The following is a 25,030-nucleotide window of genomic DNA, read 5'->3' as shown; positions in this document are numbered from 1 at the left end:
CGGATTCTGTCCGTCTGGCAAGATCGATGGAAAAGCAGAATCAACACCCAGAGGATACAGAGCCAGCCCAACAAACAGCCGCCAGCCTCGAGGAGGCCTGGGGCACTTCGGGCTCCCCTCAAAACGCCCCCTCAATTTTCCATCCCCACGGGCTCGGGAAGGACAATTGCGTGGAAATCATCATATCGGTAACGTTGTGATTGGCGAGGCTAGGCTACGGCGACCCGCATCCTGGCGCTGACTGGAGGCGATAGAAAGTCATTTAACTCCGGGTGGCCTCGCTTCGCTTGGCCCGAGGGTTGATAGAAAGAGGGCTAGACCTATCCGACTGGCAAACTAGGTTCGGTGGCACAGTTCTGAATTGCGATATCCTCGTCCAGTGCCACACCGACTTGGATGGTACCGAGACGGGACGGCAATGAGGTCGTCTCTGCAATCCGAACTGCCCTGTGCTCAACATTTCTCAACCTCTTCCGTTGACTCAGTATAAAGCCCTTCACCTTCAAACGTGTTAGTGAAATGGCCACCGAGGTCGACATCGGAGCCCTGGAAGAACGCAATCGACAGTTGACTGAGTCCCTTTCCACTACTCGACAAAGACTGGTCGAACTTACCAGTGAACTCCATCAACTTACCGATTATGTAGACCAGTATTCGAGGCCACATTCGTATTCGTCGGCATTGGGATATACTTCGCCATTTCCACTCAATGCGGTTGCTCCTCGTAAGAGAACCACTTGTGGCGCGGACGATTTGGTACTGTGTCCAGCTAACCTAGTACCATACCAACAGCTCCTAGGTCTCCACGCCATTCAACCAAGCATGGTGGGTACAACTCGGGACCGTTATCAGATCTGTTCGTGGACCATGATCGCGAGTCGACACCTTCTGTCCACGTGGTAACACCGTCGCCGCCCAACGCATTCGTACAAGGAGCCATCTCACTATCCTATAACGAGGAGACCACGAAGTCGCTGATCGACCCATCCAGCAACTATCCTGTAGGCAGACCGTCTGATGCCTGCTTGGACATCATCCATCACGAAGGCCTCGTCCGCCAGATCATGATACAGGAGTACGCTGAAGATCCCGCCCATTGTCAGAGGTAAGATGTTCAAGTATAGTGCTGTCTGCCGTTCTTCAGCGGTCCTGCACAGGATTCAGAATAAGTCTGGCTGACTATGAGCCGCTATCAGTCTCGACAGCCTGATAGCTAGGATGCTACAATCCCTGCTGTCGTCCGAGAAATGGGAGCGTCTGAGCCTGTTCTGCCATGCAGTCAGCGGCTGGGACAAACTCGGGCCCATCACCCGCTGGCGGCTCGAGCCAACTGCCAAACATTACATGCAACTCACCCCCTGCTACCGTCCAAGCCGTGTCCAGATGACCAGGCATCATTGGCCGATCGTCGACTGGTTACCGTTCCCCAAGATCCGGGATATACTGGTCCTCCATCCCGAAAGGTATGATTTGAACAAAGTTTGCCTCGAGCTAAATGCGAGCTTCTGCTTGGAGATGGAGTTTGCAAATGCGTATCCAGATGCCGAACAAGGCGACAGTGGAACTGCACCGTCAAGTTTCGGGCCTATCACTAGGGTGTGCGAGACTGTAGGGTCGGGGGGGTCAACGAGGAGTCCGACCAACATATTCACCAATGCGCATCAAGGGCGAAATCGTCCGAGGAACGATGTGGTGTATGTCCTTTTGCAAGAGTACGTCAACCACAGGACCGGTGCGGACTCCTTGACAACAATGGGCCAAAGCCACCACCGCCGAGTCAATGAAAACATCTTGACACATTTGCTCCTGGCATTCAGACAGCTCGAAAATCCTTTCAAGCTCCATTCGAAATTCTTCGACCAGTTTCCCGATCTCCCACGAGACTTGTACATGGTCCGCGGCGAGCAGGTTTCCATCTTTGATGATCACCGACCCCGGAAGCTCTGAGGCGTCTCTGACTGGCGACTGTCCAGGAAGCCCTGAAACAGCCGATTCTCGACGCCGTAGGCCGTGGATTCGGTCGCAACCCGCTTTTGCAAAGGATCTGCTCTCAAGCTTTCCAAGACGGCGTTGAAATCATCTTAGGGGAAATGTTGACCGGAGTGTCGAAGAAGGGTCGCCAGGAGAATTAGCGAGGTGGCGCGCAAACTTCAGCTCTGGCACCTCCAGAGGTAGAGTCCACATACCACAGGTGGCACTTGCAGAAACCGGGTAAAATTACTGTATCCCATGGGTAGGTATTGTCTACGTAAAAGGCAGATTCAGCCTGGTCGCATTGACCTGGAATAACTGATTCCAGGTATAGCGCTTGGATTTGAATGTCATCAAGTATGATTTGCTCCAATGCCTTGAAATCGTGTAGAGGAGCTTTTCACTCACACTAAGACGCGGTGATCAGACCAGAACGTAAGCAACAGATAGGTGCGAGACCCGTATCCTGTACTCCATATTGTTGAAGTCACTTATGAATTGCACCGCCACATCACGGGCCGCAACCGGAGGACGATCTCGCCGTGTGTGGCTTAGAATTGCTTGAAGGATATGTGCCGTGTCGTAGTAATTTGAACTTGACTGTACCAGCATCGGACCAGTGCTTTGTATCCGTTATCGAGGTAGCAAGTTCTTGATTTGTGAGACACCAGAGGTACATTTTCTGCAAAATCAGGTCACTTTTCTTACCTTTGCCTATTGGGAGCCGGGACAGAGATACAAAATGCCTTTAGAAAATCTCAATCTCGAGACACCACCAAAATGCACTGCGGACTTTTGCCTCATCCCGCTTGGCACACCCACAGCTTCAGTGTCGGCGGAAATTGCTGAGGTTCAGCGTCTGATGAAGAGGAGCGGGTTGAAGTATAGTATGCACTCGGCCGGAACGACCATTGGTGAGTAAACCACAGCATTGCTTGAAAGCTTGGTGCTGCAGCCTTCTACTGTGTCTGCGGTAATATATTCTTTGCTAATGCCTCTCAACAGAAGGATCCTGGGACGATGTCATGCGATTGATTGGCCAAGCACACACACTTCTGCATGAAAAGGGCATTGTACGCATTCAAAGCGATATTCGAGTAGGCTCTCGCACGGACAAAGCGCAGACCATGGAAGATAAAGTCTCAGCGGTAGAGAAATTGCTTGCTGCGGATGAAGCCTGAGATAATCATTTCCGCAACAGGAAGTATTTGTAGGGCGATAAATGGCACGAGATCTGCATGACTGGCAGAGCACAGCGAGATAGATCCCCAAAAATGAAGCAGCAAAAGAAAAGCCGTGTGGGTGTCCTGAACTCACTCAGCTGGGACGAGGATGATCCTGCTGCACTGCGCCACAGCTGCAACAACGCCACATATGTGGCTTTCTCCGTGGCTGTTGAGGCTGTGCACACTGGCTATTGTTTGAAAGTGATTCCAGGGCGCCATGGATCGACCACCGCCGGCCAAATCAGCCAGGAACACGCAGCTCAACTTGTGACAATGCTCGTTTAATTGGCGACAATGGCCCTCGTTTTGCCGCCCAACTCCTTTGATATTTCTTTGAGCCAGACACAAGGCTTCGCATCCTCATCTTTGTGACTCTTGTTGTTTCCTGCAAGTACCTCGTCCCCAGTGCTTTGTTGACCGACTCTCGATCTCCCCAGCCATGCTATTTCCATCACCGGTCCCCGACAAGCGGCTGGACTAACTCTCACCGTGATCCATTCCGAGCAAGACACTTCCCCTAAAAAGGCAATACACTCTCGCCATTGACTACCGAGTACTCCTCCTCCTCATTCTCACAGCTGTCGAACGAGCCAAAGTCCCAGCTAAGACGCAGGCATGGCGGCAATTACTCAGACGATTGCAATCATTGACCGGTCAAACAAGGTGGTCAGCACCACCAAACAACTGAAAAATGTTTTCAAGGAGGCAAAGATGGCCTACATGGAGCGGAAGGCGGAGATAGCGGCAGAAAGAAAGGCGAGAGAAGAAAAAGAACTGAGGAAAGCAATGAAGAACGTGACAATAGCCGAAGATGCTAGGTCGGATGCCTCTCGACGGACACGCAGACATCATAGCCACAGGAGCGAGGTTGAGAATGGTCGACATCGACCTGCAGAAAGTCAGCACCACTATCCTCCTCCCTACGAATATGGGCACCAAGGCCCGCCTCACGCAGCCTCCGAGTTCGCGGCTCCTAGTGTGCCAGAGGAAGCCTTTTCCAGGCACGTCGGGCTTGCAGAGTTCAATCAAGAACTCTACGGCCACCGCCATCCAATCCCAGATTATCCACCTGCACCGTATGGCGGGGGTGGACTTGTTCGCAGGACGACCGATCTGCCCCTCGACGCTCATCGATCACATCGACCTCCACCGGTGCGTTCCCACTCGGTCTCTGAGGTCGACATGGACCTTGCCTACGGCGACTTCCATCCGGAGTCTCTGATGCTGGACCCTAAAGTGGAGCATAAGTTGCAGAAACAGGAGATGTCCAGCCTGGTCACCAAATGCAAGATGTTAATGGAGGAGGCCAATTGTGCACAACACAGCGTCCGGGCTATAATCTCACATTTGCAAACCAACCCAGACTCCATGGCGGCTGTCGCCTTGACGTTGGCAGAAATCAGCAACTTGGCGGCCAAGATGGCCCCTGGAGCGCTTGCGGCGTTCAAAGCCGGTGCGCCCTCGGTTTTTGCCATGCTGGCAGCGCCCGAGTTTCTGATTGCCGTGGGTGTGGGTGTGGGAATAACTGTCGTCATGTTCGGCGGGTACAAGATCATTAAGAAGATCAGAGCCCGGGTCGGCGACAAGGAGGACGACGCCATGGATGAGATGCTGGACGTCAACGAACTCGACCGCATCGAGCATTGGAGACGTGGGATCTCAGATGTCGAGACGGCGAGTGTCGCTACCAGTGTCGAAGGTGAATTTATCACTCCACTGGCAGCAAGGAGCATGGGCCATTTGCCTCTTTCCCGGGAACATACGGGAGAAAGTTCGAGGGAGCCGAGGAAGGAGCCGAAGAAAAAGAAACACCACCGGAGGATCGAAGACGACCCAGATCGCACGGTGGTGGGGAGTGAGAACTCATCCAAATCACGGCGGAGCAAGGGTAGCAGCAGGTCCGAGAAGAGGGAAAAGGCACTTGTGAAGACCAAGAAGCCGAGCACGCTCAGGAGGATGTTCCTTAGCAGAGATACAGATGTTTCCTCCAGACGATGAGACAGACGTTCTTTTTGACTACGGCGTTACCTCGGGGATTCATGTCTACATAAATGAGGTTATGAGGGAATGATGATTATGGAAATGCTAGATACCGTGCTTTCAGGAGCGAAATACGTACTATATCTGGTTGATTCTGGACGGATGGAAATACTACTCGGTACCTTGGGCATATACAATGTTGCGACGAATATCACATGACTTTCAGTCACGTGCGACTGCGGCGAAATTTTGGCGGCTCGGAGACCTTTTTGGCTCGTTTATCGCGACCTAATCAACCTTCACGCCCATTCACTCTAAAGGTTTTCCTGGACTACACTGTTCAATACCTGGTTTCTTCCGGCGTATGCTACTATTCGTCCCAATTTCCTGTCATCTCAAATTAGAACACACCTTCAATCGGTCGTCCCGTCCACTCGTGGCCGCAGCGACAACTCCAGCCTCTAACCGATTTCGAATCCTCCGTCGCTCTCTGCATTGCTCAAAAGTGTAGTTGAATCAATCATTACAGCGGCCTAATCCCTGACTATTTCACCATGGATCATTCCCGAGATCCCTGCCCCTGGGTTGCCCTATCCGACTTTGGCGGAGCATTCTGTATGGGTGCTTTAGGAGGTACGAGGGAAAATCACTGCATTGTGATTCCTTGTTGACACATCTTAGGAACATTATGGCACGGGATCAAGGGCTTTCGGAACTCACCATACGGCGAACGACGGATCGGCATGATCACCGCCATCAAGGCTCGAGCACCGGTCACAGGAGGTAACTTTGGAGTATGGGGTGGTATGTTCAGCACGTTCGACTGCGCAGTCAAGGGCATCCGCAAGAAGGAGGATCCATACAACTCCATCATCGCCGGATTCCTGACGGGAGGTTCGCTGGCGATAAGAGGAGGTTACAAGGCGGCCCGAAACGGCGCCATTATGTGTGCCATTTTCCTCGCTGTTATTGAAGGTGTTGGTATTGGTATCCAGCGATTAATGGCAGAGAACACAAGACTTGATGTAAGTTGGCCAGACGCTCTCGGACGTCATTTCTCCTGGTGCTAACATTGGCAGCTTCCTCCACCCGCACCGCCTTCAGAATCCGGACGCATGGCGGCATGACTGGAAATGGCCACAATACCACATTTCATTTAACGAGTTCTTTGGATCGCTCTGCTCCTATGATTGATTGCGCACTTCGCGCAGTCATGTCGGTCCTTGCGAGATTCTCTACTCTCCGACAAGATTTCCAACTTCGCTGTTTAACGTTGAAAAGAGTTTGGCACATGGCATAGCGGGCGAACGGACATAAAGGGACACGGGTGAACAATCAATTCTTGCGTTCTGGGATGACTTGACATTCAAGCGACCCGCAGATTTCCTGGGTGGGCATGTGCTTTTAGTGACATGGTGATTGTTGCTGGCCGGCAATGCGCTCTGGACATCGCAAACGCGGCAAGAAAACTGTTGAAGTGATGTCAACTATGCACTCCAAAGGTGTAATATAATGTACAATGAGTGAAGGACTGCCAAAATTGAAGTCCGCTTTGTGATCTCTACCTGCTTCATGATTGTGAATATTTGCAGTTTTGTCACGAGGCTGAGTTTCTGCCTTGCGACGCAAGGGACGATCTCTCCGCAGCCACATCTTTACACAGTATTTATTCTCTTGAAACACAACTCACTCACTCTTTGTAAGTTGGATGTAATTCTACTCACACCACAATTTATCCCCCTCTTAGTCCAACATTGCCTTCTTTTAGTCGTTATCTGTCATGCATTTTACGAAGCCTGGTTCCAAACCGGTCTCTTTGGACGAATCGACGCACGAAGGCCCTGAAAAACAACCCCGCGTGAAGACTAGTGAACTCGGTTTCCATGCGCCTGACTATGTCCTCGACGACATAATCTCCGTCTCAGATCCCAAACTACTCTACTCGAATACCCATGCCCAGCGTGACCGGCGACTTCGCCTTCTGATTCGGCGCTACACGAACCAGATCCAGTACGGATGCCGCAATATCAACTGTGCCACCCCCACCTGCCTGAGCTATCGGAGGAGGAACAGCACGGCCCCCTTGAGAAAATATACCGAGCTGAGTGCAAGGACTCTGGCATGCCAGTTGGTAGACGAATACAATCGAAATGGCAAGGAACCCTTCACTGGACTCTGCCACAACGAACCCGTGGTGCCCTGGTATGAGGAACCGGCCCTCATCAAGAAAAGGAGGAACAGTCACGAGAAGGTCGGGCACCTGCGACAGGAAAATGGACATATTTCAAAGCCGTCGGGCCTTGTACAGCGCACTAAGGACTCGTCCAAACCCATGCCGACAACAGAGCATGCGCCGCGAAGAATAAGCCAAGAAGGTGTGGTTCAGGCTGCGCGACGCCTCCGAGAACTCGAATCAGCAGATGAGGCGGCGGATGTCTTGAACCGTACTATTCCCCGAAGCAACGTGGAGAAAGAACAAGTCGGTGAACAGGAGGCAAACGGTATATTAGAGCAGCCCGCCACGGCCCCGGCAAGTCAGAAAGATCTCGCTTCTTTCACGCAAACACTATTTGATTTGGTGCCGCTTCGGCTCCTCAACTGGTTGCCAGCGAAAAGCGATGGTGACACGACCAAAGTTTCAAGACTAGCCAGACCGTCTAGCGATCAGGAACAAGGTTCTGTCGAGGGCACGCCAGAAGACCACCTCACGTCTGTGGAAAACACTAAGACCTTATCGGAAGCAGAGACAGACGAGCAAGAATGCGCGTCAACGAGGCCACTTCATCAACAAGCTTACACCCTTCGAACATTTACTTGGTTCACCCTGCCCTGGTTGAGCTGTGTGGGCCCAGACGAGAAGGGCTATCAACAGAAGTTCGTTCCCTTCATAAAACAAAGCCTTGCCTTTTGTCTCAGTGATCCTGTGCGGCTTATGAACACGGTCATGAATCTTCAAGCTAGCTATTGGCATGGGGTGAAAAGTCTCCTAGAGCAGAATGAAGCGGGTTCGGAAGACAGACTTGATGCCAGGTCGGGAAATGGGTCTGTAAGCCTGTGGCCGGTCATTTATACAAGCACAAGAGATGATGTGCAAGCGCTCTTGTTCAGCTTTGCTTATATGCAGAAATTTGAGCAACGTGATCTGGTCATGAACAGCATTTTGAAAGCACTACAGCACGCATACTACCTGCCACCGTGGTTCCTGAGCAGACGGCCAGGAAGAAATATTCGATCGAGCAGTGGAAATTGCGAGTTATCATTGTTGAAGAGACGCCAATCTTCGGACCGCAACAGCTCGATCAATTTACCCCCGGATCCTGCGGAGCTTGATGTACTCTCAGAGGCCAACGAGCCCTTGATTCCACTCGATGATTCTCAGATCACTGACCTATGCTTTGTGGCGCTCTTATCCCTGACAACCACCATCTTTCATCCCCCCACCGCATCAGTTTTCAAGAGAAAGGATCAATTTGTCCGTTTTGCGAGGGAGAGAAACAGCGGATTTGCGCATTCGTCCTGGCAAATCTCCAAAGATCAAGATCCATCGCTCATACGCGAGATTATCGAAGTCATCGACATTACCGAAGATTGGGCCGTTCATCGGTTGCTCACGTCTCTGATGAATGTCGTCAGCCACCGGTTGACCGTGGCCAAGTGGGCGGCCACCCTCAAGAGCTCAGGCATGTCGAAGCTGAATAAGAACACCATCGTTGAATCACTCATTGATCGCTTCGATCGAGACTACCTCTATGGATGGAGCCGATTTGATCAAAACTCCAGCTGGATCGGCTTTGCTGCTCTCGAGCTTGGGCGGACGATCATGCTCAGGGATTGGAATCGTTCTCCAGTCATTCAGCGTGCGAGCCCGGTGGGCGGCGCCTTGGAACTTTTGGCTGGATTGTACCGGGCACGACATCAACTGAATATGGATGCAGAGTGGTTTCACATGCCATTCATCGCCGCAACTTTCGACGAGATGTCCATGCCATCAGAATGGTTGTCCTTTCGCCCTGACTCACGACAAATACACCTGCTGTCTTTCTCATTTCTCTTTCAACCACACGTTCTGGTCAAGTATTTCAGGGCAATAAATATTGCGATCATGAAGAAGTCGCACGAGGACGCCACCATTGTATACAACGATATCAGGCAGTACATGTGGGCACCTGCTATCCCGATCTACTCGGCCAAGGAGGTCCTGGCTCATCTGCGGCCTCACATGGCCAGATTCTTCGTGCTCACAATCCGCAGACATGACATCTTGAACGATGCAATCGATCAAATATGGCAACGTCAACGCCGAGAGTTGATGCGCCCTTTGCGCGTCCGACTCGGCAAGGACGAAGGAGAAGATGGTCTCGATCATGGTGGAGTTCAGCAGGAATTCTTCAGAATTGTTTTCGGGGACGCACTCAAACCAGACTATTCCATGTTTACGGTTGACAGTACGACAAGGATGACGTGGTTCCAGCCAGGTTCCTTTGAACCACTCTACAGGTTTGAGGCTCTGGGGATTCTGATGTCAATGGCTATCTATAACGGGATCACTCTACCGCTCACCATGCCCTTGGCATTTTACCGCAAGCTTCTGGGACTCAAGGTGAAGAAGCTCGACCATATCGCCGACGGCTGGCCTGATTTGACGAAGGGGTTGAAAGCGCTCTTGGAGTGGTCTGATGGGGACGTTGGGGAGGTGATCGCCAGAACCTATGAATTCAGCTACGAGCTCTGTGGAACCACTGTCTCGGTGGATATGCAGAAAGTTGGCCGCCATGATCCTTGGCCACCAACAAAGCCGCGGACGAGCAAAAAAGGCAAAGAGAAGGCCAAATCCACCACTTTTGAGTTGCCGCTGGAGCCAGCATTGACTCCGCCTCCTCAGCCGTCACCAAACCTGAGTCCCAATATCCCGAACGGCTCGATCTTAAGTCGTACATCCTCCATCGAAATCAAAGGCATATCGACTCCTGTCAGCATCGATAGTGACATGCTGGAGAACTCTGGCCAGGAAGCTTCGTTGGTCACCAACGCCAATCGGGAACAATATGTCAAAGACTACATCCTGTGGCTCACGCATAAATCCATCGAACCACAATATGAGGCCTTTGCCAGGGGATTCTACACCTGCCTCGACCGTACGGCATTGTCTATCTTCAATCCTGAATCCTTGAAAGCCTTGGTTGAGGGATACCACGAGATCGACATCGATGAGCTCCAAAAGACCGCCACCTACGACGATTATAAACCCGACTCGGCCACAATCGAGGATTTCTGGCACATCGTTCGCAGCATGAGCACCCAACAGCACCGGCAGCTCTTGGAGTTCGTCACCGCGAGTGACCGAGTCCCGGTCAATGGGATGCAAAGCGTGACGTTCATTATCCAGAAAAACGGCGAGGAGGACGAGAGGCTGCCGAGCAGCAGTACGTGCTACGGCCGGTTGTTGCTGCCGAAGTACTCGAGCCGGACGGTCATGAAAGAGAAATTGACCAAGGCAATTGAGAACTGTGTCGGGTTCGGGACGTTGTGATTTGTCTCTCCTGCATCTATCTGAGGGAGGGGTGTGCCGGGAACGATTCATTACGCTGGACATGGCGAACTAATCCACGAACGGAGCATGAGGACAGTAGAATGGAATATGGACTTTTCTTTTTCCCAGAGCAAGCGAACAAGCGAACAAGCGATACATGATTTTTGATTTTGAATGTGTATGGTTTACTCAAGGTCTCTCATCGATTGTCCTCCTGCTCCTCCTTTATGATCTGTATGAACTAAGACAAATAGGCAGTCTAGATATAGTAAGTCTGTCTGACTGACTAAGTGACTCTGGGTTCATATGCAGTTTTGCTTTCCCTTTCCTTCTCTTCTCTTCACGGTGTGCCATAGCATAAGCCATGTCTTATTGTTCATCGATCGGGCTTGGGTGCTGTCGTTTCTAGTTCTATTTCTATGTCTATTTCGTCCCTGTCTAGGTTTTGTAATTTTAATGTCTTATGTCTTGTCTCCATGTCCGTTGCCATGAACCAGTAAGTAAGTCCCAGTCCCAGTCCCTAATCGCCATGGGCTTTTCAACCAACCCCAGCTAGCTCGAGCAAGTAGCTTCAGCATTAGTGATTGGGCAATCAACCCCCCCTCTTCCCCCTTTCTTTCCGCCTCATGCTCTATCTATCCAGTGCAGGTCGTGTGGACCCAGTCGACATACTACTCGTATGGACCAGCCTGAAGCGAGCGAAGAGTTGGCCGGGGAATTCCATAAAGAAAACAAATTTATATCCATATCCAGGCGGAACCGGCGAGCATCTCTTCACTCCGTTCTTTCTTTCGTTTGGCGGAGTCAGTTTGGCCAACCAACCCAGAAAATCCTAGTCCAAGAGGTGGTGTCCAATCAAGGTAGCAGACGGAGTAAATGTAGGAAAAGAGGTGCTCCTTCTCGTTCGGTGTGTTCGTGTCAACCCGCTCTGCCACAATCCCCACAAGGTACATGGAGTTGGGTCATATAGCAAGATTGCAAGATCCCTATGCTGTCACCTGCACGCTGGCAGGCTGGGGCTGCACCTCGTCCGCAGCCATAGTGATGTGCCTCTCGGCGTCGGCCGGCTCTTGGCCCGACTTCTCCTGCTCCTCGATGATCTCTTCGTCAGCGACGGCAGCATGAGACAGCTTGCTCGGGTTCGGCAGTCCCTGGTCCTCCCACCCTTGCATCATTCGCTGGAACAGCTCATGCTGCTTGCTATGGGGCTGCATCGGGTGGTTAACGCCGCGCCGCTGCCGGCTCTCCATTGTCTCCGTCAGGAACGCGTCCTCGTCTGAGTCCGAGTCGAAGGCGTGTTCGAAGTGATACGTGCGGTGCTCAGTGTTCTCCCACCCTGTACCGGAGAGCTTGGTGGCGTCTTCCCAGTCGTTGGTGAGATAGTGAAGGTATGCGCCGTGCGTGACGAGGGCAATCTCGACGTTGTCGTCGCCACTCTCGACCAGTTCGCGGGCCTTCTGGCGGAGGAGGCGGCGGCAGTCTCTCGCGCGGGCTTTGATGGCCTGGCTCGCGGGCGAATAGCGGTTGTTCAATGTTTTAACATTCCACGACTCCGTTACGAGGGAGAGGTCGACCGGCCAGTCCTGCTCGGCGCAGAAACTTCGCAGGACGTCGAGGTCCGAGCCCGTGTCGCAGGGAAAGTCGGACGTTTCTTGTGCGTCGGGGATGGCGAGGATGGCCGGCTTACACTTGGCGTTTGATTTCAAGGCCGGCGAGAAGGTGAGCAAGGCGGTGTGAAGCGTTCTCTTTAGAGGTGAGGCGGTGATCAGGGAGAGGGATTGCTGCCGCTCGGCGGGCCAGTGCCTTTCTTGGAGGGTGGCGCATTGCGACTCCCCCAGCGGCGTGAGACGCGGGTCATGTAGAGAGTGGAATTCAGAGCCCAAGTTGTGGAAGCCCTGGGCGTGGCGGACCAAGTGAATCTTGGGTTGGGCAGGCATTCTGTTGAGTTATTCGATGCGGTGAAGGTCTGTGTCTAGGTTAATGGGAGGGGAGGGTCGTCTCAGTGAAAATCTTTCAACGACAGTCAGCACACGATTGCTTTTAAGCCGCAGCAAACTCGGTCAGAGAAAGAGAGACTCGAAGAAATAGAGAGAAGAAACAATCTCGAGAACAACAAGGAAAGGGAAATAGATAGACGGTGTTGCCATAGGGCGAAAAGGGCTCATTCAGTAAGGCGGGACAGAAATTGTGACTCGAGTCCTTGTACCCAACTTTTCCCACCCCGCCCACTCCTCCAATGGGGGACCCTCATCGCGGTCGTCACTTGGGTTGGGACCGGCGTCAGATGGCCCACAGAGGATGGGAATGGGTGGAAGTGGAGTCATAGAAAAGTCAACTAAGGACGCAAATACCAGGGACAGCAAGAGACAAGGGAAATCTTCATCGAATTGGGAGGCTGGAAGCGCAGTCGTGAGCAGAGAAAGCACTGAATTCGCTCAAGTCGTGAAAAAGACCCGATTCGATATAGAGAATTGGGCGCCATACCGGAAAAACGGAATAATATTAATCAATGGCAGCCGGCTTTCCCAATATGCCAAAGCCGGCCGGCCAAGAAAACAAATTCCCGGGACGGGATTGTCGCAGAGGCCTCGAAGCATTTACCGTCATTTGCTGTCAGCCCTGAAAACACTTGTAATATGTCCATTTCGCATCACAGAGAAAACAATATTAGTTTGATAATTTGATTCCAAATGCCACGCTTGCTTGCAACGCTCGCGGATTCTTGTATGGGCACCCAAGGCCTTCAACGGCTACAGAGTCTCTATAGTCTATTTGCTCACATACCCCTATTCTCTGACAGACGCTCTACTCGTCTTGGGTCTCGATGGTGCTCCCCCTGAACCATCCCCAAACAGAATTTCTATTCCCACGTTTCTGCATCTCTTCTTCGGACGCCGTTTGCTCCTGTACTAATCGTAGCGGCCTCAACTGGTTCTGTTTCATGACCGCCCCAGGAATACTCGCTTGATTCTGTCGTTCTCCGCTCATCTGTGCTGTCATCGAACCCCCATCGGTAGTCGACCTTTGTTCCTCGCTATGCGAGTCGCTGGTAACGCTGTTTGCAGAACTACCTCCACGCGTGCCAGAAGCAGATGGTGTACGTGTGGTGGTAGAATTGGTAGCACCCCCAAAATAGGATCCGCGCCCTTGAGACAGCTGTGGGCTCAGTGGCCGAATGCCTGGGCTCATTGGTCCCCCAGAGACCGTTCTCATGGGAGATCCACGATTCATTTGCTGAACCACTGCGGCAGCTGCCATGTCGGCTTGCGCCTGATCAGATCTTGCCCTCCGGTGTCCCCTGTTGAGTGGTATGCTGGGGGCGGTCTCCGGGTTCTCATTGGCCGTGGGTCCTGTCGATGATGGTTGCGCGTAAGACATGGGCCGTGCTTTGCCTCCTGGCCGTGAAACAACAGATCTGGCTCGCTGCAGCAAGCCGGTAGCTACCCCAGCTACGGTGGATGGGGGGCCAGATTGCTGATCGGGTATCGCAGGCAACGCCTTCTCGGCGTGCGACTTTGTGGGGGGCGCAGGCGGATCGTCTTTGTCTTGGATAATGTGCTCGAACCCTTCGTGCGACAGCAACCGCCCGATGATCTTGTCGATGTATAAGGTGAGAGCCTTGTTTTGATCTCGTAGTGACTTGTTTTCTCCTTCCAGCTTCTTAGATATCTCATTCTGGCCCTCGTTGCTCTCGTCTTCCTCGGTGGATTCGAGCTCCTCCGCCAGCGTGCTCATCGTACTCAACTCTTCGTCCGTGTGCTCATGGTGCATAAAGGTGCCTTTGAGCGTCTTCTCGCTCAAAAGCATTTGGAAACTTTCGTTTTCCTCTTTAAGTTTTGCGTTCTGCATCTTCATTTCTGAGATCGCTTGGTCTAACTCCAGGAAGCGTCCATCTCCCACATGTTCTTGTTGTGTCAGTTTGAGATGTGCTTCGGCCAGTTCTAAGCGGAGAGCGCTAATCGTCTCATCTTTCTGTTGCAGGTTGTGAGCGACGTTCGAGCCAAGGTGTTCTGGTCGAAAGCCTTCTCCGTCGGCTTTCGCGTCTGCCGCCTGAAACTCAGCCATGCCTGCGCTTCGGCTTGCATTCAACCTTTCAGTACCCTGCAGGCGAAGCGCTTCGTTTAGCCTGTTGATGGTGGCTTGTAGCTCTGCCTCTTTATTCATCTGTCGTTCTCGTTCTTGGAGAAAGAGCTGCTGGTGCTCCTCTTGTTCAATTTCCAGCTCTCGGCGCTGTCTGTTCAGATCTCTGATCTCTGCTTTCAGACGGTCCACTTCGGTTTGCTTTTGCAAGTCGCGTTCCTCCGACGCCATCTGCGCCTGCGAGACCTCGTCCAAACGTTGTTGCATGACTTCTAATTGTTTTTTGTAACGCTCTGACGCCTGCTCGGCGCGTTGGACTTGCTCTTGCAGATCCTTGATCAGTTGTACGTTGGCCGACTTTGCTTCTTCGTCCTCTTGATCGTGGTCGACAGAGCCAATAAAAGAAGTGCTCATGCGGTTGGGCGCTTTCCGCAAGGGTCGGGTCTGCCGGAGAGACGGGGTGCGCGCAAGGCCTGTTCCTGTACTTGCGGGCACAGAACTTCCAACACCAGTTCTGTTGGGACTATTGTCGTTGGGTGGGCGACGAGACGGAGGCGTGTTGGAGGTATTGGAAAGCGGTGTCCGAGAGTTGGACGTGGCCATGTTGATTACTCCTGCGCAGATTTATGGCCAAGCAATCGAGACGCGTTGAGACGTTGGAGGTAATGCGGAAGCCGGGCGGCCCAGTTAATGAATGACTTGGAGGCAGTTTCCGACTGCAACATAAATAATCGAGGGTGCGAAGATAGTATTGGCTGGCGAGGGAGGGTGGACACAGGTATTGGCTGGGAAGCGAGCCTGCGCCTCAGTGATCAGTGACGGCGGTGTTCAGCTGCGATAGATATGACGGCGATGTTTTGGAAATCAATGCAGGATGATGTTGGCGATGAGCAGGTGATGCACTCAGCCATCTGATATTTTCGAATACAGCATGAGTGAGTGATACTCAAGAGTTATCCAAACATGCATGCACATGCCATAAGTGAAATCTCCGGAATGGTAGCAGCAGGAGCAACAGCGGAGCCTCGCGTTGCTGGAGGCAGCCCCAAATGCGGCCCTTGCTTGCATTGCCGCATGAGGCGTTGGTGTAGCATGCCCAAAAGAGGGCAGTTCCGGGGCCCGCTTGGTTAAAACCCAGCAATGCCAGGGGCCATGATCGCCCCTACAGTACTCTTGTGCCCTGTTCAAAAGGCCAAACCAAATCACGTGCTCGCCCACTGCCAAGAACAATTCCCACAGCAAAGCGCATTTTTGGGCACAGTGCTAGGCCGAATTTCTTTTCTCACCACCAACACCACACAGTCGCCGGAGCGCAACGTTCAATCAATTCTACTATCGGATTTAGTAGAGCGCAACGATGGCACCAAAGAAGGCGAAGAAGACCACCGACAGCATCAACTCGCGCCTGGCGCTTGTGATGAAATCCGGCAAAGGTGAGTTTGCCATTTAATGCCCAAAACCCCTTCAGTGCACGTCTAACACTTGCATGTAGTTACTCTAGGCTACAAGTCAACTCTCAAATGCCTTCGATCTGGAAAAGCTAAGCTGGTCATCATTGCCGGCAATACTCCTCCTCTCCGCAAGAGCGAACTTGAGTACTACTCCATGCTCTCAAAGACCAACGTCCACCACTTTGCTGGAAACAACGTGAGTGCAGGTTCACATGAAAAACCCTGAGAAGAAGCTCCCACGGGCTTTGGAGGGAATGCTGGCTAATATTTCTCCACCGCCTGTAGATTGAATTGGGCACTGCTTGCGGAAAGCTGTACCGCTGCTCCACCATGGCTGTTCTTGATGCTGGTGACTCTGATATCCTCGGCGCCGCTTCATAAACACCAACTTCATGCACAAGTGCATTGTGAAAAAGTCTATGCGTTCAATGTCTTGATACCCTAGCCGTCGAGGGCGCAGAAGGCAAGACAATTGCGATGAAGCAGTCCCTGCAAACGTGCGCTGATCCATGGGTCTGGGATTACGGAAATTTCAACACAAGATAGAGAGAGGCATCTTGCTCCATAATTCAGAAAGAGCAGCCTAGACAATGAAAACCTCATCCTCTTTCCCGGTGTCTTTCAATGCTCTCTTTTGTAACCTGCCAACTGAAACTATAAATATCACGTCTGACACTGTAGAGACCCAAGTCTAGTGCGTAAGTTATTGTGTCAGACTCGAGGCCCGGACTTACAGGCTTCCGGATCGGGAATTAGGGCAAGAATGTATCTTTCTTGGTTTCTGGTGGCGGATGGTCTTGGCATCCGATTTGAAATCAAGTTCAGTGGGCAACCTACAAAGTTCATCGTCGACTCTTCAACTTCTTCCCCTCCACCATATCGTTCGCAAGAAGTGCTAGCCTCTCTGAACAACTGTCAAGATGGCCAGAAGACCTGCCAGATGCTACAGATACTGCAAGAACAAGGTCAGTAGATGATTTTGCGACAATGTGCGGTTGATGTGCTAATTTCTTGCAGCCCTACCCCAAGTCTCGATTCAACCGTGGTGTCCCTGACCCCAAGATCCGTATCTTCGATCTGGGACGAAAGCGTGCCAATGTCGACGAATTCCCCCTCTGCGTGCACATGGTTTCCAACGAGTACGAACAACTGAGCTCTGAAGCCCTCGAAGCGGCCCGTATCTGCGCCAACAAGTACGTCTACAGTCGTGTGAGAGGAGGAAAGGTTGGCTAACGCAGGTTTCAGATATCTCGTCAAGATTGCAGGCAAAGAAGGTTTCCATCTACGAGTCCGCGCCCACCCCTACCACGTCGTCCGCATCAACAAGATGTTGTCCTGCGCTGGTGCCGATAGACTTCAGACTGGAATGCGAGGAGCCTGGGGCAAGCCCAATGGCACCGTCGCCCGTGTCAATATTGGCCAGATCCTCCTGTCGGTCCGAACCCGAGACGCCCACCGTGCCACCGCCATCGAGGCTCTACGTCGCTCCATGTACAAGTTCCCCGGTCGCCAAAAGATCATCGTCAGCAAGAACTGGGGTTTCACGCCGTTGAGACGCGACGAGTACGTCAAGTTGAAGCAGGAAGGTCGTGTTTTGATTGATGGCGCATATGTCCAATTCTTAAGGAACAAGGGCAACATTGAGCAGAACATGAAGCGATTCCCGGGTGCGTACGAGGGTGGCAGCGAGATCGCCGCTGAGGCATAGATTTCATGTTTCGCCTCGAAGGTGAAGCGAGGGGCACGTGCAGAGGTCACAGGTGGAATATCGGAGTAGTTTTAGTTTCACGGAACGAAAGAATTAGCTGGACAACATCCTCGCATGTTTCAGAACGATTCTTTTGTCCGGAATGAAAAATGCGCCCCTTCACCCGGCAAATGGGTTCCGTCAGACGGCAGGGAGTACCTTTGAGATACTTCTGATCATGATAGACGCGAAATGAAGGACAGTGACACAAATGAGACAAACCTGTTTTCATAGATGCCTCCACACGTACCTAATAACTTGCTGAAAGGTGACGAATGTACCTGTAATGGGAAGGTGAAGACGACCCGCCCTGGAAGCCCCTGGTACCACTGAGGTAATATGTAATACAACCCCTGGCCCTCCCTACCGTATACATAGAAGTGACGACAAGGAAGGAGTGGCGATACGAGAACCTGATGCTCATCCCGGGGCTAAACTTGGGTTGTTCCCTGACCGGCGACGGCGACCGACTGCGCGCGCCCTCCCGTCTACCACGACAGTCTGCCACAATCCGACAGTCAGATTGCGTGCCTGATGTCTGAGGGGGCGGAGGAATTAGGAAGAACAAAATGGTAATTTTTCATCCGTTCGGCCTATTGCCTCATCATCATGAAGGACAATTCTCCGAGAGAAGCCCTGCCCATTTTTGTATTACAGAAGTGGCAGGATTTCCAACCAGGTCGCGTGGTTTCTGGGCAATCTGTTAGTCAGGAATGCCGCTGGGGTCCGTAACAAAATGGGCTTGGTGAATAGGACCGAAGTACGAGGAGGGAGGGTCAGAGTGACATGTTTAGGCGGCCAGATAGGAGATCTCTGGGATGAAGTGTATCTCTTGGGGAGACTAGGCCGGGAGCGGAACGTTGGACAGGGAGTGACTGGGTTCAAGGGTCCCCTGCAAGGTCCTATGATAACGATGATGGGCTCCAAGGAAATCTTGCATCTCGTCATGCATACGCCCGCAGCAGCCGCAGCTGTGGTCATGCTGTCAAACTGCGGCTGGCTTCTCCGACAAGCTGGGCTTCCACTTGGGTGTCACTCCTAACCATCCTGTTGCAATCGCTGGCTGCTCTATCTGTCGATTACTCGACTCGACGTGTCACTCATCACCCAACACCTGCGAGGTTGTCGGGAACCTTGTACAACCTCCTTGCCGCTTCCTATCCCGAACACATCCCTTTACCCCCTTTATACATTTGACTCAATACTCTATCTGATACTGTCCCATATCGATTACTGTCATTCTCCATTCCTCGTTTCGCTCCAAGCACCGCCCTCGACCTCGTGACATTGGGGTTCCCGGAAAGGAGCATACAACTCATTCGCGCATCTCCTTGATCGGAGCTGGACCTCCACTTTTGAATCCCGACCAACTGACAGACACGTCCTGGCAGAGACAAAGAACGACTGACGCTCCAAATAAGACAAACTCAGTCCTTTGTCAATTGATTCCATCCTCCGTTCCCCTTACCATCCTCAGTCCGATCCTAACCCTCGCGGCCATTCTCGTGCTCTCCGTAGCACGGCCCACCCGTACGTCCGCGGGTCGGGAAACATGGCCTTCCAACAATCTGCAGCACCGCGGCCAGTTGTCATCAACGCAAATCAATCCCAAGACTCGTCCTCCCAAACCCAATTACGACGAACGACAGTAGAGGACTCCCAAGAATGGGTCCTGTTCTCTCCGAGCACGGCAGAGTCCACCATCACTCGGACTCATACCAGCCAGACTGTGGGGGTTTCAAGAGCGAGCGATATATCACTCAACACTGCAGGGCGGTCGGGTAGGCTTGAATCATCCGTGTTCGATGAAGAGGTCACGGAAGATGGTGAACTCGACAGCCTTGACGATGGGCTGCATGCGTTCAGAGAACCTACCTTGTATCCTACTATCTCCCACCAGACGCAAGGTGCTGTGTTGCCGACGCATGACGGCCTGGGCACCTTCCCCGCTTCAAGCCCTCCTGTCCTTGAACAGTTATGGCAGCATGAGGCATACAATCCAAAACGAAAACACGACGGACATCACCGGAGGCCTTCTAGTGTGCAGAGGAGGCTCGATACCATAGATGAGATCGAAGCGCAGGCAAGCGAAGAAAAGAGAATGCGGATAGAGAAGTGGCGGATGGAGCAAAGTCAAGCATTGATGGACGAAGTGGAACGAGAAACCCGCAGACGACTGAGGAGGGGATCTCGCCAGTCCACTTACCAAGAGACACTGGCGTCTATCAATGAAGATGTACTCGGGACGACACCAAAGCAGAGTGATTATCTATCCAGGCCAGCAGCAGAGCCAGAAGAGGCAGAGCCATTCTGGCGCCGCATCACAAGGAAGTTTATCCGTGATGTCATCGGTATTGACGAACCGCTTCTGTCGGTCATATTTGGGGAGAGCCTTCCAGATGAGGCTTACGAAAGCAGGCCGTCCTCCAGCCATGCTCTGCCTTCTATACCTGAGCTGGCGTCCGAAGGCCGTGCCATCGAAGATTCGACGTGGAGGGACAAGCTACTTCAACGTATTGCCCGAGAATTGGGTGTTTTTGTGCATCAACTGTCACCACACCCGGGAGCTTTCACGACTTACTCACGCAGTCCTGACTATGCCGGCATGCCGGTTTCTGCCTCTCGGCCAAAACCGCAGTTGTCTCTGTCACCCAGCGAGGAAAGCCCGTCAAAAGACACCATCTCATCTGGCATGACGCCTAATTTTCCGCCAACCGTTCGGGACCCGGCACATGCCGAGAATTGGGGGTTTGAAGAAGACCCCGTCTCTACCACCTCACCACTCGACTCGTCTATGAGCCTTCAGCGAGAGAGGGAGTACTGGGAGAGAGAGCTCGATCTGAAGATGGTGTTCCGCTACCTCAGAGATCGGTTCGCGAGCAGGTCGTCTGCTCAATCGCCCCAAGCCTCAAGACAAGCTCTTGAAGATGCCGCCACTCGGACGGCGATCATACGCCAGCACCATCCTCTCGTCGCTCGGGCTCAGCGATCTCCTGCCCGCCTACGACGTGAGTCCAGAGTAAGCGTTAGACGACCTGCAAGTAGCTGTGCTAGCGAAAGCGTGCGCAGCAGCAGGAAAGCGTCCCTCGTGAGAAGCGGATCAAGTCGCAACTACTGGGACATTGGTGGAAGCGTCGGAAGTGGCAGCATCTTGGCCAGTGGTGGGGCTTGGGGTGAAGTGTAGAATATCAGAACGTAACGTGGCGAGACACTTTGGATACGTCTTATGGCATTATGCATCGGCCATGGGCGCACTGTATGAATATGGATCACGACTTATATGAAGTTTGGTTGGCTCAGGAACTCAACTTTTCTTACTGTCTTGGCACAGACAGGAATCTGGAGGATGAGACTACTTTTTAGAGAGTCTGAGACTCGCTTGAACAATAAACAGATTCTACTTTGATCGAGAGAGTGGGGTGGTGGTGGTGGTGGTGTTGTTGTTGTGTTGGTTTCCGCGTTTCATAGCCAGGTCACATGACGAGGACGGGAACTATGCTTCTGCCACCAGAGGTGGATGCCTCTCCCACCCCACTGCGCCCATTGTTTACACTCTCGAACCTGATCCTATTGCCATTGCCCCGTTCAAGCAACACTTCGTCCACTTTTTCCTCAAACCCTCTTTATGTTTGCCCTCGTCAACTTGGCCCTGACGTGACGTTGTTCTAGAACCGAATTCCCGTTATTTTGGGCGCAAGTGGCTCTGACCTGGGTCTTCCGCTAACCAGTCGCCGCCGTCATCACTATGGCGGACGAGGACGAATTATACTACCTGCAACCAGGTTTCGACCTGAACAGCCTCACCGTCCCTCGCATCCGTTCCATCCTTGTCGCACAAAATGTGCACTATCCGTCCTCGGCTAAGAAGGCTCAACTGCTGGAAATCTTGGAGCAAGAGGTCTTACCGCAGAGAGAAAAGCTCCTCCGTGCGCAAGCTAGAGTCCGGCGCACAAGCAAAGGCATAACGGATGTTCCCAGCAGTCAAGGAACACTTGACGATGACGACGGGGACGACGGTCAACTCATGCCGCCTCCCCCGCCTCCGAAAACACCGCGCAGCAGGAAAAGCAAGTCGGACCTCACTGCTGCCGCCTCAGCTGCGTCGACGTCTAAGCGAACCAAGACTCCCAGCAGGAAGAGCGCGACCCGGACACCGCGCGCATCCGACACCGAACCAGAGGGAGAGAAATCGACCGTCCGCAGAGTTCGCAAGAGTGCACCCGTTGAGGTTGCCCCAGAACCTTCTGTTAAGATCGAACAACCGGACAGCAAACCAAAGCGAAAATCAGCCAGTGCAGCAGAGACAAGCCCTTTCTCCGACGACAATCCATTTCAGTCAGGATCCAGTCCGACGTCGGCCTCCCATGATCGCAAATCTTCGGCGTCTCGCACACGAAAATCGTTATCATCAACCAGCACCGTCAAACGCCGGCAGACGACTTCGCCCCCTATCAAGTCCGAGGAGTTTTCACCTTCGCGCTCACAGGTCTTATTTCCAGTGTCTCGGGTCTCCTCTGGCGATGCAGAAGATGGGGTCGATGTTACAGAAGAATTCACGCCCGAGGCTGCCCGTGAACTTGCGGAAGCAGAGAGGAACGGGCAATTAATTCCCAACCGCACCTCGACACTTGTGAGAAGGAAAAAGAAGAAGGAAACAAACGCGGTCGTGAAAAATGCGCCGCTGGCCATCATTACGACCGTCCTTGCTGCACTGGGAGCGTGGTACAGGCAGGAGAAGGTCAATATCGGCTACTGTGGGGTGGGAGAACCGAGCTGGTCCCTGGCCTCCAACCCACACATTCCTGCTTGGGTGCATGAGAACCTCCAACCCACGTGCGAGCCCTGCCCGCAACATGCCGTCTGCTACCCGAACATGGAAGTGGAATGTGAGAGTGACTTTGTGGTCAAGCCCCATCCCTTGGCCTTGAACGGCCTGGTACCGCTGCCACCGACCTGTGAACCAGACAGCGAGAAACAGAGGAGAATCAAGGCGGTGGCAGACCGAGCCATTGAGGAGCTTCGTGAGAGGCGAGCCGCCTATGAGTGCGGGGGAGACGTCACGAGCTCATCAATGGCTGTTGCAAAAGAACCTGAGGCTGTTAAGACGGTAGCAAAGTCCGCCGCGCCCAAATTGGAGGTTGCGGAAGAGGAACTGAAGCAAACCGTCTCCAAGTTGCGCAGGAGGGGAATGACGGAGCTAGAGTTCGAGGAGCTCTGGCGTGGCGCGCTTGGCGACATCAAAGCGCGAGACGAAGTTGAAGTCACTCAGGATGGGTAGGGTTGAGTTCCATCTGCTTTTCTGGCGGCTGTTGTTGCTGTCACTCTTTGTTTGCGAATCGCTGACTGACTGAAGCTCGCGTGTTCCCACAATTGCAGATCCGGCCGAACCCTCCTCTCCTCTTCCTCCCTCGCCAGACTCCCCTTCGCGTGCGCCGTCCGACGATCCCTCCTTCGAGCGTTTACAGAAAATCGAATCCCTATTGCAATTCTGATCCTGATTGCATCGGCCTTGGTCTACGGCCGCAAGAAGATACTGTCTTATCAACAAGCCACGGCGCAGATCCCCGGGCTCGTGGCCACGACGTTGGACAGGCTAGCCACGCAAGCCGCTCTGCATCAGGACGGGCGTGCGTCCGAGCCATTTATCAGCGTTGGACAGTTGAGAGATGATGTGCTGAGGAATGTATTCAGTGTCTCAGAACGAGAACGCGTGTGGCGAAACGTGAGGAAGATTGTGGAAGGGAATTCCAACGTGAGGGCCGCGACCCGGGAAGGAGGCAAGACCGGTGAGTGGAGTCGTGTTTGGGAATGGATTGGACCTTTGGACCTGGCGCCCGGGCTGGAGGGACGGAGGTCTGGCGGGTTGATTACCGATGGAAGGACTGCAGAAGGGAGCAGTCGAGGTAACAGCGTGGTGAAGGCGGACGACAGCTCGACGGTGGAGGTCCGGCGGTGGGACGAGGGGAGACCGATTTATTGAGGCCTCCGCGCAGGGACATACAGGGCGTCTGGTGTTTGTTTTGGTGCTTGGGATCATTTCTCCCGCAGGTCGAGCAAAGGGTGAATGCTTCGGACTCTGGGGCTCCTCCGCCTTGCACATGATGTTTTCGAGGATATAATGCACACCTGCTTGTTTGTGTACTATTAATGTAACGGCCTGACGAGGATTTTTGGTTTGAACAATGTTCTACATACCGAGTACAGAGATTGATTGCACTGCAAAGTCCAGGCCAGGGCAGGGTCGTCCAATTCAGAGTTGAAAAATAGTCAGTTCATTCGTGCCACATACATGACAAGTTTTCCCGCATGCTTCAGGGTGGTTGATTCATCTTTCCCACCTCTACGATTACGGAACGGGGCCTCTCACTCTCGATATTGATATTGTCGGTAAGAGTATTCGATCGAGGGCGGATGGAATGGAAGGGAAGTATCACTGGAGACACAGGATTACCCGTCACGTTCTACCTCTATTACTCGGCTAGGCATCTGTTTCAGGGGGGCGTCAGGGAACCTGGAAGATTCCCTGCTCTTTGGCTGCTCCCTAAATTTTCTCGTAACCTTGGCTGGCAGTGCGGCGGCGTGTCGGTTGAATCGTGCGTTGTAGAGCAAGGAGCCGTGATTCATTGCTCCCCGTGGTGATGCCCAATAAGGTACCTTACAGCCTAAACTTTTGGTTAGCCATCTTTGCCGCCGAACCAGTGCACAAGTATAGTCCTTTCAATATCGCTGAGCATGAAAAAACTACAGCCTTTAACAAGCTATTCCATGTCACAAAAAGGGCGATTTACTCCTTACATTAAAGAGAAGAAATATACGACATTCAAAAAGCTCAACCGCGATATTACCCGCTTTCGATGAAGTCCACTCTAGGTCTCCATTGAACGATTCCATGGATGAGTGTTTCAGTGCAGGAGTACCTTGTTTCGATTGAGCTTATCGCGGTGGCAGTGTAGCTGTTCTCAGGCGTGGCTGAACTGTTGGAATACTCGAGAAAAGATCTGTTGGACCGCAAGTACCACAGGACGGTCAGGACAGTCATTTCTGG

The 25,030-nt window shown here is 52.7% G+C and overlaps 11 protein-coding genes across 11 annotated transcripts; 9 read left to right on the top strand and 2 right to left on the bottom strand.

Moving 5' to 3' along the window:
* Positions 1-519: 519 nt before the first annotated feature.
* On the top strand, positions 520-2,132 carry AYL99_07483 (hypothetical protein; the record flags this gene model as incomplete). The annotated part of the gene is made up of 4 exons (XM_018838992.1): positions 520-724; positions 793-1,105; positions 1,197-1,908; positions 1,974-2,132. 4 exons carry the CDS (start codon positions 520-522, stop codon positions 2,130-2,132), a joined length of 1,389 nt encoding a protein of 462 aa, XP_018691760.1.
* A 581-nt stretch (positions 2,133-2,713) lies between these two features.
* AYL99_07482 (hypothetical protein) lies at positions 2,714-3,152 on the top strand (the record flags this gene model as incomplete). Its single annotated transcript, XM_018838991.1, has 2 exons — positions 2,714-2,885; positions 2,977-3,152. The coding sequence occupies 2 exons, from the start codon at positions 2,714-2,716 to the stop codon at positions 3,150-3,152; spliced, it is 348 nt and encodes a 115-aa protein (XP_018691759.1).
* Positions 3,153-3,812: 660 nt separating this feature from the next.
* On the top strand, positions 3,813-5,195 carry AYL99_07481 (hypothetical protein; the record flags this gene model as incomplete). Its single annotated transcript, XM_018838990.1, has 1 exon — positions 3,813-5,195. One exon carries the CDS (start codon positions 3,813-3,815, stop codon positions 5,193-5,195), a length of 1,383 nt encoding a protein of 460 aa, XP_018691758.1.
* Positions 5,196-5,731: 536 nt separating this feature from the next.
* On the top strand, positions 5,732-6,304 carry AYL99_07480 (mitochondrial import inner membrane translocase subunit tim17; the record flags this gene model as incomplete). The annotated part of the gene is made up of 3 exons (XM_018838989.1): positions 5,732-5,810; positions 5,859-6,202; positions 6,257-6,304. The coding sequence occupies 3 exons, from the start codon at positions 5,732-5,734 to the stop codon at positions 6,302-6,304; spliced, it is 471 nt and encodes a 156-aa protein (XP_018691757.1).
* Positions 6,305-6,957: 653 nt separating this feature from the next.
* Positions 6,958-10,707, top strand: AYL99_07479 (hypothetical protein; the record flags this gene model as incomplete). Its single annotated transcript, XM_018838988.1, has 1 exon — positions 6,958-10,707. The coding sequence occupies one exon, from the start codon at positions 6,958-6,960 to the stop codon at positions 10,705-10,707; it is 3,750 nt and encodes a 1,249-aa protein (XP_018691756.1).
* Positions 10,708-11,693: 986 nt separating this feature from the next.
* On the bottom strand, positions 11,694-12,644 carry AYL99_07478 (hypothetical protein; the record flags this gene model as incomplete). The annotated part of the gene is made up of 1 exon (XM_018838987.1): positions 11,694-12,644. The coding sequence occupies one exon, from the start codon at positions 12,642-12,644 to the stop codon at positions 11,694-11,696; it is 951 nt and encodes a 316-aa protein (XP_018691755.1).
* An 868-nt stretch (positions 12,645-13,512) lies between these two features.
* Positions 13,513-15,390, bottom strand: AYL99_07477 (hypothetical protein; the record flags this gene model as incomplete). Its single annotated transcript, XM_018838986.1, has 1 exon — positions 13,513-15,390. One exon carries the CDS (start codon positions 15,388-15,390, stop codon positions 13,513-13,515), a length of 1,878 nt encoding a protein of 625 aa, XP_018691754.1.
* Positions 15,391-16,144: 754 nt separating this feature from the next.
* Positions 16,145-16,619, top strand: AYL99_07476 (60S ribosomal protein L30; the record flags this gene model as incomplete). The annotated part of the gene is made up of 3 exons (XM_018838985.1): positions 16,145-16,220; positions 16,280-16,434; positions 16,524-16,619. 3 exons carry the CDS (start codon positions 16,145-16,147, stop codon positions 16,617-16,619), a joined length of 327 nt encoding a protein of 108 aa, XP_018691753.1.
* Positions 16,620-17,158: 539 nt separating this feature from the next.
* On the top strand, positions 17,159-17,946 carry AYL99_07475 (60S ribosomal protein L10-A; the record flags this gene model as incomplete). Its single annotated transcript, XM_018838984.1, has 3 exons — positions 17,159-17,203; positions 17,256-17,431; positions 17,484-17,946. The coding sequence occupies 3 exons, from the start codon at positions 17,159-17,161 to the stop codon at positions 17,944-17,946; spliced, it is 684 nt and encodes a 227-aa protein (XP_018691752.1).
* Positions 17,947-19,537: 1,591 nt separating this feature from the next.
* AYL99_07474 (hypothetical protein) lies at positions 19,538-21,169 on the top strand (the record flags this gene model as incomplete). Its single annotated transcript, XM_018838983.1, has 1 exon — positions 19,538-21,169. The coding sequence occupies one exon, from the start codon at positions 19,538-19,540 to the stop codon at positions 21,167-21,169; it is 1,632 nt and encodes a 543-aa protein (XP_018691751.1).
* A 561-nt stretch (positions 21,170-21,730) lies between these two features.
* Positions 21,731-23,965, top strand: AYL99_07473 (hypothetical protein; the record flags this gene model as incomplete). Its single annotated transcript, XM_018838982.1, has 2 exons — positions 21,731-23,259; positions 23,362-23,965. 2 exons carry the CDS (start codon positions 21,731-21,733, stop codon positions 23,963-23,965), a joined length of 2,133 nt encoding a protein of 710 aa, XP_018691750.1.
* Positions 23,966-25,030: the final 1,065 nt, after the last annotated feature.

The sequence above is a fragment of the Fonsecaea erecta genome, assembly GCF_001651985.1.
Source record: "Fonsecaea erecta strain CBS 125763 chromosome Unknown Scaff6, whole genome shotgun sequence".
Lineage (NCBI taxonomy): Eukaryota > Fungi > Ascomycota > Eurotiomycetes > Chaetothyriales > Herpotrichiellaceae > Fonsecaea > Fonsecaea erecta.
This window is presented reverse-complemented; position numbering and strand designations above follow the sequence as displayed.